Raw genomic sequence first — 14,914 nt, forward strand, 5'->3', positions numbered from 1 at the left:
CAGCATCCAATGAGAGTATGGTCATTTCCTGTTTTTTAATGGTGGCAAAGTCTATTATGTTAACTAGTCCGCGGACATTGTCATCCGAGTGTCTGCCTTTGATGAATCCAGTTTGATCGAGGTGAATTATGTGAGGAGTGATTTTTTCTATTCTCTGTGCTAGTGCTTTGCAGATAATTTTTACATCTGCATTGATTAAGGAAATGGGGCGATAGCTTGAAGAACTAGTGGGGTCTTTATCTGGTTTAAGGAGGAGAATTATGTTGGCGGAGTTTTTTGTTAGATGGCATTGATGGGCTTTCCTTGATAAATGTTACCATTTCAAAAAACGTTGATGCCAGTTGTTCCCAGAATTCTTTATAAAACTCAGCAGGAAAGCCGTCAGGCCCTGGTGCTTTACCATGTGACATAAGTAACAGAGCTTCATGAAGCTCAGACAACGGAAGCGGTAAGTCTAGGTTTGTCATCTGATCTTGACTTAATCATGGTAAGTTTATTTTATCTAGAAATGACTTGATGCTTTGCTCTGATGGGTTAATCTGTGATGTGTATAGGTTTTTATAAAAGTCTTTAAACGCGGTATTGATTTTGACCGGATCACGAGTGACATCTCCTTTTTCGTCAATGATGGAAGTGATTGTTGATTTTTCTTTATTAATTTTAAGCTGATTAGCAAGAAGTGTGTTCTATTAATGAAGCCCCTGCAGCATTAAAATAAATAAATTATACTTCTTACCTGTCAAATGTTATGCCTTCCTCCTTCATGGACTCATTTCTCAGATTTTGGCTGTTGAAACCCACATAATGAACTGGCATATTGCAAAAAATGTGTTCACATGCATGCACTGCAGCAGTGACTTGACCTCACCAACATGGCGGTGCTCCACTCCCATGAGGAATCACGTGATGTCTCCTCTGGCGATATAACTTATTGTCCCAAACGGACGTCACCCTTCCGCGTGCGGTGATTGGCTGTGCATGACCAGAAGGGCTCTTCTATTGGTCGTCTAGAAAAGCACTGGATCCGCTTCCTGTAGTTTTGTCAGTTTTTACAGAGTTTATGGTTATGACTTAACTCCCAAACAAGTCCGTTCCAGCACAGCGCCACCGGTTCCTCCTCTTCCGGTCCCGCTGCCTCTATTTGGAAACTTTCGCCAAAATTTCTTTTCTTGCCGTGATTGTCGGGATCTCCGGAGAAATGTCAGGAGATATGTCAGGCATCTGCTCGGACCTGTCCCGAGCTGGGATCGATCTTGACCCACAGCCGCACACCGTGTATGTGATCCTGGATTCGACCGAGACCCTCAACCTGGTCCGGTGAGTCATAACGTTCTGGCCCGTTCCGTAAGGATTTTAGTTTCAGGGATTTCGCTTAGCTGAGCTCAGCTTACTCTGTCAGTGTGGTATATTGTGATAGACAGCAGTAATAACCACCGCCACCAATAGATGGTGCTGTCGGCCTGTATACAGTGTTGCCAGATTGGGCGGTTTTCCGCCCAATTGGGCGGTTTTTGTTCTAAATTTGCGGGTAAAAATGGCTTTGGGCGGGTATGCATAATTTGGGCGGTTTTAGGGTCTGTTCGGCGGGTTTTTCCCCCTCATGAATATATAATAGCGGACTACGTTAGGCTGAGTGGTTGTTGAAGTCTTATGTTCTGAAGCTCCGTGAACGCACCATGTAGAGACGCTTAATGGGTTCTGTCATCTAACCTGTTGTTGGGGGTTTGCCGCCCCGCCCCTCCTCTTAGAAGTTGCCTTGTTTAAAGGTGACACCGCGGTCGCGTGTGGGCGGAGCTACGAGCTAACGTTATGGTCTCATCGCTGCATGTCTGTGTTTATCAGTGCATGGTAGACACGGAGAATGAGGAGAGATCAGGTTTATTATTTTGAAGAGTTCTACTTGGTAATCATGTTTCCATGTTTGAGTTCATGAGATCGTCCCAGAAAGTCTCTGCTTCAACTCCCGCAGGGAAAGCTGCGTGTGAATCGTGTTTCCATCTCTCTGACAGTTTAAAAAAATCTACAAAAGCTGTACATTGTTGTTTCTTCCAATCATAGATAGATAGATAGATAGATAGATAGATAGATAGATAGATAGATAGATAGATAGATAGATAGATAGATAGATAGATATGATTGTGCTTTTAGACTGGACAGGTAGCTGTGGAAAAGCCAGTCGAGTAATATCCCCTTTCTACGACTGTGATTTGTGAATGTGTAATTCACCCCCCCCCCCCCCCCCCCCCCCCCCCCCCGGGTTCTGGCGGTTTTCAGATGACTTTTGGGCTGGAAAACTGTGACTCTATCTGGCCTGTAAATGCCATGAGGAGTTTCGAAGTAAAGTACACGTAAATGCTCTTGCCCCGAAAGCTGTGTCCCTGTCGTCTGTCCTAATTAAGAGACCCGCTGATAGCACCCACGCTAAGGTAACTCGGAGCAACATCATATAAAGTCACAACATGGTGTCAGAAGTGCAAGCTGTCGTGTGAGAGGGAGACTGCAGCCGAGCAACGCAAGTGAGCTAGCTTAAATTAGCATAGTTCACCTTGCTGAAAACATGGAGCAGTTCAAACCGCCATCGCCGCTGCTGCTCAATCTGTCAGAAACTTGGCGCAGGTGGGAACAAAGATTCCAGTTGTACATGACTGCAACAGGTGCGTTGGAAAAAGATGAAAAGGTTAAAATAGCCATTCTTCTTCACACCATCGGCGAGGAAGCTTTAGAAGTGTACAACACACTTGCTATTACCCCAGCCGGAGACGCACTTACGATGGAGGACATTCTGAAAGCATTCAAAGACTACTGTAGCCCACAAAAGAATGTTGTATTTGAGCGCCATCAGTTCTGGTCACACCCAATGATGTCAGGAATATCAGTGGACAGATATGTCACAGAGCTCCGTCAAAAAAGCAAAAATTGTGAGTTTGGAGCTGATGAGGAAGGCATGATCAGGGATAAGTTGGTGTTCAGCATAAATGACACAAGACTGAAAGAGAGACTGCTTCGGGAAAATGACCTCACTCTTCGTAAAGCATTAGAAATATGCAGATCAGGTGAGGTGGCCAATGCACAGATCCAGGTCGTGCAGTCAACACCTGTCACCCACGACACAGCAGTGGATACGTTGAAGAAAGCTCAAAGACACAATAAATCAGTACATGGCAAACACCGAACGAGCAGCAACAAGCAAGTGGTTTGCACCAAATGTGGTAATAAGCACGAGCCTCGACAGTGTCCAGCTTATGGAGCAACGTGTCACAAGTGTGGAAAAAATAATCACTTTTCCAAGGTATGCAGAACAAATGCAGAGAAAAAAGGCTACTTCAAGAAAAACATGAACAACATTGAGACTGAAGTTGACTCATTGTACATAGGCATGGTGCGGAGTGATGATAGTGACATAGATGGTAGTTGGAATGAAACTGTGAACATTGAAGGCATGCAAGTTACTTTTAAACTTGACACAGGTGTGGATGCAAATGTTCTGCCCAAGTCAGTTTATGCAAAGCTGCCTGGTGCTCCTCAATTACAGCCCACAAAGACTGTCCTCATAGCTTTTGGTGGAACCCGCATAGATGGTGTAGTTTCTCTTGAATGTGAAACAAGGAAGTGTAAAGCTGTGTGTGACTTTCTGGTGTCCAGCCATGCAGATAAGTCGATCCTAGGTGGAAAAGCTTGTGAACAGCTGCACCTGGTGAAACGAATTGGGACAATCGCAGCAGCAAAGTCTCCACAGCCAACCAAACCACCAGCAACCAAGGAAGAAGTACGCAGAGGTCTTCACAGGCTTGGGTGAGTTTCCTGGAGTTCACCACATACACATAGACCCAAACGTCACACCTGTGATTCATGCATGCAGAAATGTTCCGCTGTCCATAATGGAGCCACTGAAAAAGACACTGAAAGACTTACAAGACAGAAATGTAATAAAGCCAGTCAAGGAGCCCACAGATTGGGTAAATAGTCTGGTTGCAACACAGAAAAAGAATGGAACACTAAGGGTGTGTTTGGACCCTTGTGACCTGAACCAAGCAGTAAAACGCCAGCACTATTCTATCCCCACACATGAGGATGTTCGTAGTAAACTGGCAGGAAAATCAATCTTCACCATTCTGGATGAAAAAGATGGTTACTGGCAGATCAAACTGGACGAGCCATCTTCTAAGCTCTGCACCTTTAACACACCTTGGGGCCGGTTTCGTTTCCTCCGGCTCCCATTTGGCATTAAGTCTGCCAGCGAGGTTTTTCAACAAAAGAACTGTGAGACTTTTGGTGACATGCCAAAGTAGACACAGTGAAATACATGGGTCACATCATAACTGCAGCAGGCCAGAAAGCGGACGACACAAAGATCAAAGCCATTATTGACATGCCAACTCCAGAGGATAAACAAAGTCTCCAGCGTCTTCTGGGAATGGTAAAATTCTTGGCACAGTACATCCCAAATGAAGCGTCGGTTACTGCACCTTTGAGGCAGTTACTAAAGAAGGACACTGTGTGGCAGTGGCAACCACACCACACAGCTGCGTTAAGCACACTGAAGACGGCGCTCACTCAAGCTCCAGTTCTGAGATTCTATGACCAAACTAAATCTTTGACTCTACAAGCAGACTCTTCAAAAGATGGACTGGGTGCGTGCCTGCTACAGGATGGACAACCTGTATGTTATGCGTCACGAGCACTCACGGACACAGAAAAGAGATACGCCCAAATTGAAAAAGAGCTGCTTGCCATTGTGTTTGCTACCAAAAGATTCCACCAGTATGTCTATGGAAGACCAGTGACTGTGCAGTCTGATCACAAGCCTCTTGAAGCGATCATGCGCAAACCGCTGTCCAAAGCACCAGCCAGATTTCAAGGAATGCTGTTACAGCTGCAAAGGTATGAACTCACTGTCACATACACGCCCGGCAAACACATGTTCATAGCCGATGCCCTCTCTCGTGCTACAGCAACCAGTGACAATGACGCCACAAGTGAAAATGGCTGTGATGAGAGAGTTGTGTATGCATTAGAGGCTACAGAGGCACTGAGTGAAGACACACTCAATAGACTGAGAACAGCAGTTGCAACAGACAGTGAGCTACAAGCTGTGTGTGAAAAACACATTCATGGGTGGCCAGCTAAACGTAAAAGTTTAGACAGAGCACTATATTGCTATTGGCCCATGCGACATAATATCAGCATTCACAAAGGCATAGTCATGGTAGGAGACAAGATCGTGATACCACAGAACTTCCGACAAACTATCCTGGAAAAACTGCACATGGCTCACCAAGGTATACAGCGCACGAAAGCTAAAGCAAGAAAAGTGCTATACTGGCCTGGTATGTCCAGTGATATAGAGACTATGATTCAAAAATGTGAACAGTGCCAGCAAATGCAACCAAAGAACCAGGCGGAGCCACTTGTTCCACACATGATTCCGGAGCTGCCGTGGATGAAAATTGGAGCAGATATTTTCGAGCTGGGGGGTCAGCCGTATCTGTTGTTAATTGATTACCTGACCAAATACCCGGAGGTTCTCAACTTGCCAGACAAAACAGCTTACTCTGTCATTCAAAAGATGAAGTCAGTGTTTGCAAGACACGGGATTCCCAAAGAAATAGTGAGCGACCATGTTCCATTTGCCAGCTATGAGATGAAATCATTCGCAGATGCTTGGGAGATTAAGCTCACTCATTCCAGCCCTGGTTTTCCCTCTTCAAACGGAATGGCGGAGCGAGCCATTAAGACTGTCAAACATGCACTAAAGAAAGCAATCCAGACCGTCACTGATCCACATCTAGTGATGTTGTCACTGAGAAACACTCCAGTTACTGGATTGAACTTGTCACCCGCACAAATGTTGATGGGAAGAGTCCTGCGCAGCACCCTGCCATGTTCTAGTAATGTGTTGAGACAGTTAACTCCACAAAACATCCCAGAAAAACTACGAGACATGCAATCAAAGCAAAAGTTACACTTTGACAAGCGTGCAAGACCACTACCAGTTCTATCTCCTGGTGACACTGTGCATATGCAAACCCGCCGCGGTTGGGAGCCAGCAGTCATCGTTCATCAAAGAGAGGAACCACGCTCCTACACCGTGCGAACACCATCAGGTAATACTCTCAGGAGGAACAGAAGGCATCTGAGGAAAACACACTCAAGTTTGTTTAAGGACACAACTCTGAATTTGGATTCGGATGGACTATTCTCTCAAAACCCAGAATCAGTTGATCCACCAGAATGTGATTCCCCACAGAAATCATCTTCTGAGAGTATGGAAAACACAGCACCGTACTTCACACGCAGTGGTCGACCAGTCATACGTCCTGCCAGATACAGAGACTAGTTAATGTGACAGTTTTGTGTTCATACTGTTGCTTTGATTGGTTTAATAGTTACGTAAAAGAAAAGAGTATGTTCGTTTTGAAACATTTTAAGAAATAAGTTAAATGTTTGTATGTCGATGTTTCAGACTACTGCACTAAGATGCACATTGTTAAATGTAAGGTTGTTTACAATCTGAATTTGCCTAGCCATTATGTTAAGAGCATAAGACCGTCTAATGTTCAAATTATTTAGAGGGTGCTTTTGTGTTTAAACAACTGTTGAAGATGTTATGACTAACATGTCTTGGGAAAAGAGGGATGTGGTATATTGTGATAGACAGCAGTAATAACCACCGCCACCAATAGATGGTGTTGTCGGCCTGTATATGCCATGAGGAGTTTCAGAGTAAAGTACACGTAAATGCTCTTGCCCCGAAAGCTGTGTCCCTGTCGTCTGTCCTAATTAAGAGACCCGCTGATAGCACCCACGCTAAGGTAACTCGGAGCAACATCATATAAAGTCACAACAGTCAGGTAGCAGAAACTCACTCATCGGGTTAAGACGAAAAGTTTGAAAAGTGCTCCCTGTGACGTCACGCTGAAGCTGAGGTTAATATTGTATTTGACCTTTGACCTGGGTGCGTAGTAGCAGGGCATTTATCTTCCTCTGCCTCTATCTTCATCAGATGATCAAAACCTGTATTTCTCATCAAACGGTTCACAGGGAGATTTTTCCAGATTAGTTTGTTGACATAAATCTAACCATTGACTGGTTATGGAAATGGGTCACTTCTGCTGAAACCAAGTCAATTCCTTTTTTTAACAAGATGCTGGAATAAGCAATGGAACTTCCTTGTGACATCTTCAGTAGCTAACAAAATGCTGAAAACGGCTAAAATAGCTTAAAAATTGCTATAGCTTGGGGTCTGCATCTTTTAATGCTTAAATAGACATTTGGTCCAGTTTCTTACCAACCAAAACCATGTGAGAACTGCAAAATCCCACTTCACGGTTCCTGGGTCCTCCGAGCTGCCTGGCCTGGCCTAGTGTGCCCACATCCGGTGCACTGGACCCGAGGGTTCGGGGGCTGTGGGGGAGGAGGTGCTGGGGATGAGTTGTGTTCTTGTTGCTTGGATGCTGACACTCCAGCCAACAGGAAGACGGGGCAGATGGCGTCTTCTGGGTTCTCTCTTCTTTAGCTATTTAGTATTATTTCCCTTTTATTTGTGTTTGTTTTTATGTACAGTACCTTGAGCTGTTCTTTTAACATGTAATGTTCTATAGAAATATATATTTTTTAATTTTTTAGAAAAAAAACATTTTACTGTTGTTCGGTGACTATAAAGTGATTCGTTTATAACGTTTTGCTTTAATATATTATAAGAATTTAATTATACCTGCGTTATAATTTTCTATGGATAACAACTTTAACATCTACTTTCAAAATAAATTACACCTTGTATCAAGTAAGATTCTCCTGCTGCAGCAGATTCACTTATAATTATATACTTTGCCTCTAAACAGCGAGAAGATACTATTTTACGATAATATGTGCTTTAAACTTATTCTAATAACAAACAGCTCTGACAATACATTAAACCTTTAGCCATTATTTTACTTAGTTATGGATGAGTGGGAAAGCACACAAAGCCTCTTAAATTAATTTAATTTAATTTAGAATAGCAGTGGTTAAATAATGAGTTTATTTTACTAATAAAAGGCAGACTAACAGGTCTTTCAGGTCAGAATTCGAGCTGACAGTTTACAGCAGTTGCATAAAAATAAATTATTTAAAGGGCCTATGTCATACTTTTCTTAAGCCTTTCAGAATAAACTACAGTGGTGGAAAAAATAGTTGGTACCCCTCAGTTAAAGAAAGAAAGTCCACAATGCTCACTGAAATGACTTGAAACGTTCAAAAGTAACAATAAATTAAAATGTATTGAAAAATAAAATAATCAAAATCAGCCATTACTTTTAAGTTTTTGATTAACAGAAATATTTAAAAAAATAAACTAATGAACTAATTGCCCAGGGGGTCATGATGAACTTAGGTATGTCCTTTAATTGACATCACAGCAAAGGAGAGAATTGTCCCAGGACATTAGAAACAAAATTATAGACAAACATGGTAAAGTCAAAAATGAAGCATCCAACCAAAAGAACACTGTCCCTACTGTGAAACATGGAGGAGGCTCAGTTCTGTTTTGGGGCTGCTTTGCTGCATCTGCCACAGGGTGTCTTGAAGTTGTACAAGGTAAAATGAAATCTCCAGATTATCAAGGCATTCTGGGAAAAATGTGCTGCCTAGTGTCAGAAAACTTGGTCTCAGTCTCAGGTCATGGGTCTTCTTACAGGACAACGATCCAAAACACACAGCCAAAAACCCCCAAGAATGGCTAAGAGAAAAGCGTTGGACTATTCTGAAGTGGCCTTCTATGAGCCCAGATCTGAATATTTGTGAAAGCAGCACAAAGTGATTGCCTCAAAAGGTTGTGCAACAAAATATTAAGTTATAGGTACCATCATTTTTGTTCAGCCTTTTTTCATTATTGTTATTATTTTTTTTTAAATAATTCTGTTAATCAACAACTCAAAAGTAATGGCTGATTTTGATTATTTAATCTTCAATAAATTTTAATTTCTTGTTACTTTTGAATGTTTCAAGTCATTTCAGTGAGCATTGTGGACTTTCTTTCTTTAACTGAGGGGTACCAACAACTTTGGCCACCACTGTATATCCATCTTTCTCTTTCGGATTGTGCCGTCAGGGGTCGCCACAGCGAACAAGTCGCATGGTAAACTTGGCAATGTTTTACGCCGGATGCCCTTCCTCCCTTCTCAAAGCAACCGGGCTTGGGACCGGCACAGAAGTAGAGAAGGGAACAGGGAGCAGCCCGGATTCGAACCCTGGTTTCACGGACGGAAGGCGCCGCAAACCAGCACGAGCTAAACCGGCTCCTCTCACCACTGTATATCCATATATATATGATAATATATTACCTTTGGCACACTAAAGAACGATTTATTTTTGTAAGATATTAGTTATTTTAACAGTTACTTTTCTTACTGAGAAGTGAGACAACTTGACTTTAAGGCACTGGCTTCGCCCATTTTATGACGTCATCCTAGAGCCGGCCTCAGCAGCGTGTCTGCTTTTTGCCCAACTAATAAAACAACATCCAAATGTTTTGCAAAGATGGCTGTACGTATTGTTAATATAAACCGTTTAGCGCAGGGGTGTCAAACATACGGCCCGCGAGCCAGAACCGGCACACAAGGAGGTCCGATCAGGCCCGCAGGGTAATGGATTTCATTTTTTTAATTAAATGCAATTCTAGCATTCTCAACTAGGGGGTGCACTGTATTGGTCAGAGTAAAAGACAAGCCCTATCACTGAGACATACCAAACAGCAGACTGTATTAATGCACCATCTGCAGCTTGTTACAACATTGTTTCTACCTCCCAACTACACCCTCATCACCCAAAATATCATTATCAAACAGAGAACAATAGACTGTAGAATTTTCAAAGAAAAATTGACCACGTCCTATTTATTTAAGGAGACGCACGGGAAAACTTTTGTGCGTGGTGTGTTTGCAACAAGTTTCGTTATTTAAGGAATATAATATTCGCCGCCACTACGAGATTCATTAGAGGGAAAAACATGACAGCTTGCAAACAACTAAGAGATAGAAGATCAACAAATCACTGGCGGTTGTGAGAAAATACCAGTCAATTTTCACCCAAAACCGAAAAGTCGGTGAAGCCATGGTTAAAAACCAGCTAACTAATTGCTCGCGAAATAGCATTAGCATCAAAACCGTATTCCGACGGTGACTTTGTTAAAAGATGCATGATGAAGGCAGCTGAACTCCTATGTCCTAAGAAGCGACAAACCTTTGCCAATATTAGCCTGACAAGACAGCCAATTGAAACACAGAGTCAAGTCATTAATTGCATTTTCTGTTGCAATTTATGAGAGCACTGACATCACATTTGACTGTTGCCGAATAATTTTTAGAGTTGGTGCCTACATGACAACAGGCGAGTACATTTTTGGACCTGTCGTTGCTGCACTGGACAGAGTTGAGGTGGACTGGTCCTGTATGGTCAGCCTGGCTACAGACGGCGCACAATCCATGATCGGAAAGAAAGCAGGTGTCGTGACAAAGTTCACAAAGAAAGAGGAGATGGTTTCTGAACATTTCAATGTATTTTGCACCAGGAGGCATTGTGTTGTAAGTCCTTGAAAATGGACCACATCATGGAGGTAGTTGTTCGCACCATAAATTTCCTCCCAGCCAGAGGTCTTAACCATTGTCAGTTTGACCCCCCATCTCAGCGACAGCAGCGTTACCCACAGCCTGCCATACCACACTGAAGTGAGTTGGTGAAGCCAAGGCGCTGTGGTGAGTCATTTCTTTGATCTAGGAGAGGAAATCGCCACAGGACAGGCAGGCTCCGCTGTACCAGGCGGCAGCCATTGGGGCCACGGTTGCTGGACACCGAGACATAGGTCAAGGATGAGGCCAGGGCCGAGAGGGCCCAGGAGCAGCTCACCACGCAGCCGGAGCCTCGTCACCGCAGGCTAGCCCCGGAATACTTTCACTTTAATATTTTTAAAAGTGCTTGAACACAGAAATTTGTCCTTCAAACAGACATTATTAGAAAGCAGCTGTTTTAGTCGTAGCAGTTTCCAAATTATTATGCAAATTATATTTTTCTATGATTTGTCTAAATCCTCAATGCAAATGACAGTCAGGATAATTTTCAAATCACTAACCCTTAGAGCACATATGTCAAACTCAAGGCCCGGGGTCAAATGTGGCCCTCCATGTCATTTATGTGGCCCCCGAGAGCATAAAAGTTTTTGATTCTTTAAAATAAAAAATAAAAATTGGTGTTTATTTATTCATATCTAGGGGGAATCTGACTTGAAATATCAGATTGAGCAACTATACATTAGGACTTAAACACTGTCCATATAATCTAACCTGACAGAATCTAATTGAAAAGGATTTATGCTAAAGTAACAAGCAAACATGTTTTCTATGCAACTGTAATTGTCCCTTTACAAATAAATAAATTAGTTGTTTAATATTTAGGAGTAGTTAAGTTTATTTTTCATTACATGTAGTTGAATGTATAAGTTATATCTGGCCCTTTGAGGACAGCCGCTATGCAGATTTGGCCCTCAGTGAAAATGAGATTGACACCCCTGCCTTAGAGTATATATTAAATGTTATAAATCAAACCTACGGATAACAGTATTTTTTTTTAATTAAAACTTTCCAAGCACTGTTCCACATTATTGCACACAACAGAGTTCCACATCATTTAATAGATTCTGAAGAACTGAAAATGGTAATTTGTTGAACTTGCTGCATTAAGAGGTCATATTGTCTGAAATTAAAAGCTATTTCAATTTGAAATATCATAACAGGTCAAGTTACATTTGACCTGTTAAGACATTTTGCCTGAGGATGCTCCAAAGGTTCTCAGGGCAGGATGGGGGCCACATCATCAGTTTATCTTACTTTTTGCCTATAGCAGCCAATGATGCAGAGGTATTTGTTACAAGGTGGGCAATTGCTCTTGCCACCTCTACTTCTGCTGTTCAGATCAACAGGGAGCAGGGCAAATGACAACCAGGCTTGTCAAAGGGAGAGAGAACAGTTTATTTAGTGAGCAACAACAGAGTCTTAAAAGTCCTTCCACAGTTGGAGTTGGAAGCTCTGACCAGCATGAGGAGTCCATAGTGTATTTAAAAGAACCACATACATGAGGAAAAACAAATTATAAAAGGGAAATCAACAAAAGCTCCATATTAAAAAAATGCAATAACATAACACTACTATTAATAATAATAGTAGTTTCCTGGTAGTCAGACTGTTGCTGCTGTTCAGGTCTGATCGTTGTTGTTTTTGCTGGAGAATCCTGGTTTCCTTCAGTGACATTGAACATGATTGGTGGATCTGCTTCAGCTGATAAAACAGGTTAATGCTGTTTCCAGTTTTAGAAGGAAGATGACTTCTTCACCATTTGCAGTACGTTACTCTGTTTTATGTCAGATTTTAAATAACTGTAATAACTCCACACAGAGTTACAGTCTTTATTGTCATCTAACTATAAAATCAACTTCAAACATGCTGAGCAAACAAGAAGAGATTTACAACAGATTTCCTAATTCTGCTTTCAGGTTATTACATTTTATATTAAATCAGAACAAAAACAGCCTGAAAAGTATTGGGTTTTTATTTATTGTTATTATATTTCATTATTGACTTTAAAGTTGCAGCTCTCATGGGCTTCATCCAGATGAGTAGGGGGACGGCTGGGGGCGCGAGACGAGCCAGAGGTAGGGTCCACAACCAAGTGTAAAAGCAGTAGCAGACACGAAGGACATGGTCAGGTACAGGAGCACAGATGAGCCAGAGGTAAGGTCCACAACCAAGTACAGGAGCATGGAATCTGGAATCATAGAGGGACAATACATGAATCGCACTGCACCAAGCAGAGGTATGCAGAACTGAATGATAAATAAAGTATGAAGAATGGAGGAGAGGAGAAGTAGATGGGTTAAGCTCAGGGTTCAGGTCAGGGCTAGACTTAAAAAAAGGTGTGTGTGTATGGGGGGGGGGGGGTCTTGTCAGTAGTCTGTGGGTACAGTCATTGATAGATTGTAGTGCAAGCGGGATCTGGCGGTCCCTCGAAAATATTTGTGTGGTTGCAATGGGATCAGATCATCCCTTGAAGTGTGTGTGGTGCAAGGGTCAGGTCGGGTCTGGGTGAAGATGGGTTAAAATGTAGGCAGGATCTGAGCAGCCTACTAGCAACTAATTGTTATTAAGTTTAACTCAAACAAGTTTATAAAAAGTTAAATAATCCCTGAATACTAACTAGTCTGACAATAAGCCTGTCCAAAGAGGAATGTTTTCAGTCTAACTTTGAATGTAGAAACTGAGTCGGCCTCTCTTACATGAGCTGGGAGTTTATTCCATAAAACAGGGGCTTGGTGGCTAAACGCTCTACCTCCAGCCATACTTTTACTAATTCTAGGAACCACAAGCAGTCCTGCATTTAGTGAGTGAAGTGTTCTGGTTGGGTGGTAAGGCACCTCACTTAGAGTCCTGTGAGCCCACCTTCCATTGCCGACCCAGGCGAGAACAGACAGATGTAGAGCAAAGCTTTGATTAGATAGAGGTCTGACTGCTGATTGGCCGGATGTCTGTGCTTTAGGGTTGAGTCTGGGATTGTGGCTGACATAGAGGTCGAAGATTTTATTCCTGCCGATTGTGACACCTTTTACCAGATCAAGAGTCAGCCCATCGCCATCAGGTAACACTCTCAAGACTAACCTCCTTCCACCTGACTTACAGTGAATGAGCTCTGGTTGAAGTAGTGTGACCTCATTTTGTCTTGTGTTCAGCTCCTCAACTGCACCATCATCTTCATCATCCTCTTCCTTGTTGCAGCCAGTCATGTTGTCCAGGTAAACCAGTAGTCTGAGCTGTCTTTCCTTGTGAGGGCAGGGAGGTTGGAGCTGGTTTTTCTGTCCTCCTGTAGGGTTCTGATGAGGCAGGACCTGATGCGTCAGCAGGTTCTTGAGCAGGAACAGAAGATGGAGGTCCAGCAGCAGCGCTGCAACACTTCCTCCTCACCCATCCCTGTGTCCGTGTTGCCCTGCACACCTGCCCAGGTCCCTCTGGAGGTGCTGAAGGTGAGGAGGTTCCTGGAGCTGCATGGTTATTGAGATGACCAAATACAAAAGGAATAGCTGAAAAGAACAGCAGTTTTAGAAAAACTTTTTTTCCAGCTCCACATATTTTTACATTGCTGTGCTTTCCTGCAGTTCCCATCATGCTGTCTGATTTTCACATCTATCTATGAATCCAAACAGGTGCAGACTCATCTGGAGAACCCTACCAAGTACCACATCCAAGAGGCTCAGAGGCAGCAGGTCCGTCAGTATCTGTCTGCCACCAAGTCGGCCAATCAGAAGCCTGCCCTGCCACTCAGCCATGTCTCTGAGCTGGGCCTCGTCTCCAGACAGCCAATGGAAAGCACCTCAGAGCAAAAGGTAACAAATGCAAACATTCCTGCTCAGCAAAGTAAACTGGAGCAAACATGTCAAAAGAAATGTTCACATTTTATTGAACACAATCTCCTAAATTTGACAGAGGTCCAGTTATTGGAGAGCATCTATGAAGTGATATTTGTGCCACCACATTGATAAAAACAAAAGTCACTGTTATGCAATTGAGATGTTTAATTTTAAAAACAAAACTTTTTAAGCATCAAATTAAAATATTAAATATTTTCTTTCAAAGTCTTTTTCTTTGCTTTCAAAATGCATTTTTGTGTTTGCCACACACATTTTTATATATGTTTTATCTTGCATCTTGCTTTTGAGTTCCCAGTATTTTTTTTAATTATGATTGTGACATTTTTAGTCAAAATGAAAAAACTTTAAGTTTCTGCAGAGAAGCTGAGTTTATCAGAAATTTACCTCTGAGTGTTGGCACAAATTAAGTAAACGTTCATTTTTACACTCTCTCCTGCTAGCCTACTGCCCCTTACAGCCCCAACCTAA

General features: G+C 42.5%; 1 protein-coding gene and 2 long non-coding RNA genes across 6 annotated transcripts in view; 1 reads left to right on the forward strand and 2 right to left on the reverse strand.

The window, feature by feature from the left end:
* Nucleotides 1–876, reverse strand: part of LOC110013478 (uncharacterized) — a 43,893-nt gene extending 43,017 nt beyond the window's left edge. The window contains exon 1 of the long non-coding RNA XR_002288614.3: nucleotides 737–876. This is a non-coding gene — a long non-coding RNA (uncharacterized LOC110013478). The remainder of the gene's footprint in view (nucleotides 1–736) is intronic.
* A 74-nt stretch (nucleotides 877–950) lies between these two features.
* tfe3a (transcription factor binding to IGHM enhancer 3a) overlaps nucleotides 951–14,914 on the forward strand; it is a 32,072-nt gene continuing 18,108 nt past the window's right edge. Inside the window, exons 1-6 of one of the 4 annotated variants that reach the window (XM_078949992.1) lie at nucleotides 994–1,317; nucleotides 3,643–3,792; nucleotides 13,561–13,659; nucleotides 13,751–13,813; nucleotides 13,888–14,041; nucleotides 14,222–14,401. In XM_078949992.1, the coding sequence (XP_078806118.1) occupies nucleotides 1,199–1,317; nucleotides 3,643–3,792; nucleotides 13,561–13,659; nucleotides 13,751–13,813; nucleotides 13,888–14,041; nucleotides 14,222–14,401 (765 nt within the window). In that variant the 5' untranslated portion in view covers nucleotides 994–1,198. Of the gene's footprint in view, nucleotides 1,318–2,436; nucleotides 3,793–13,560; nucleotides 13,660–13,750; nucleotides 13,814–13,887; nucleotides 14,042–14,221; nucleotides 14,402–14,914 lie in introns of those variants that run through there. The other 3 variants (XM_023957123.2, XM_023957122.2, XM_011492597.4) reach the window with 3 other exon arrangements.
* The window catches only part of LOC110013479 (uncharacterized), a 33,856-nt gene continuing 30,931 nt past the window's right edge, over nucleotides 11,990–14,914 (reverse strand). Inside the window, exons 2-3 of the long non-coding RNA XR_013657268.1 lie at nucleotides 13,699–14,059; nucleotides 11,990–12,792 (exon numbers count right to left, since the gene is read on the reverse strand). This is a non-coding gene — a long non-coding RNA (uncharacterized LOC110013479). The remainder of the gene's footprint in view (nucleotides 12,793–13,698; nucleotides 14,060–14,914) is intronic.

Source organism: Oryzias latipes, chromosome 7 (assembly GCF_053564925.1).
Source record: "Oryzias latipes strain Hd-rR chromosome 7, Olatipes_Hd-rR_3.1".
Taxonomy (NCBI): domain Eukaryota; kingdom Metazoa; phylum Chordata; class Actinopteri; order Beloniformes; family Adrianichthyidae; genus Oryzias; species Oryzias latipes.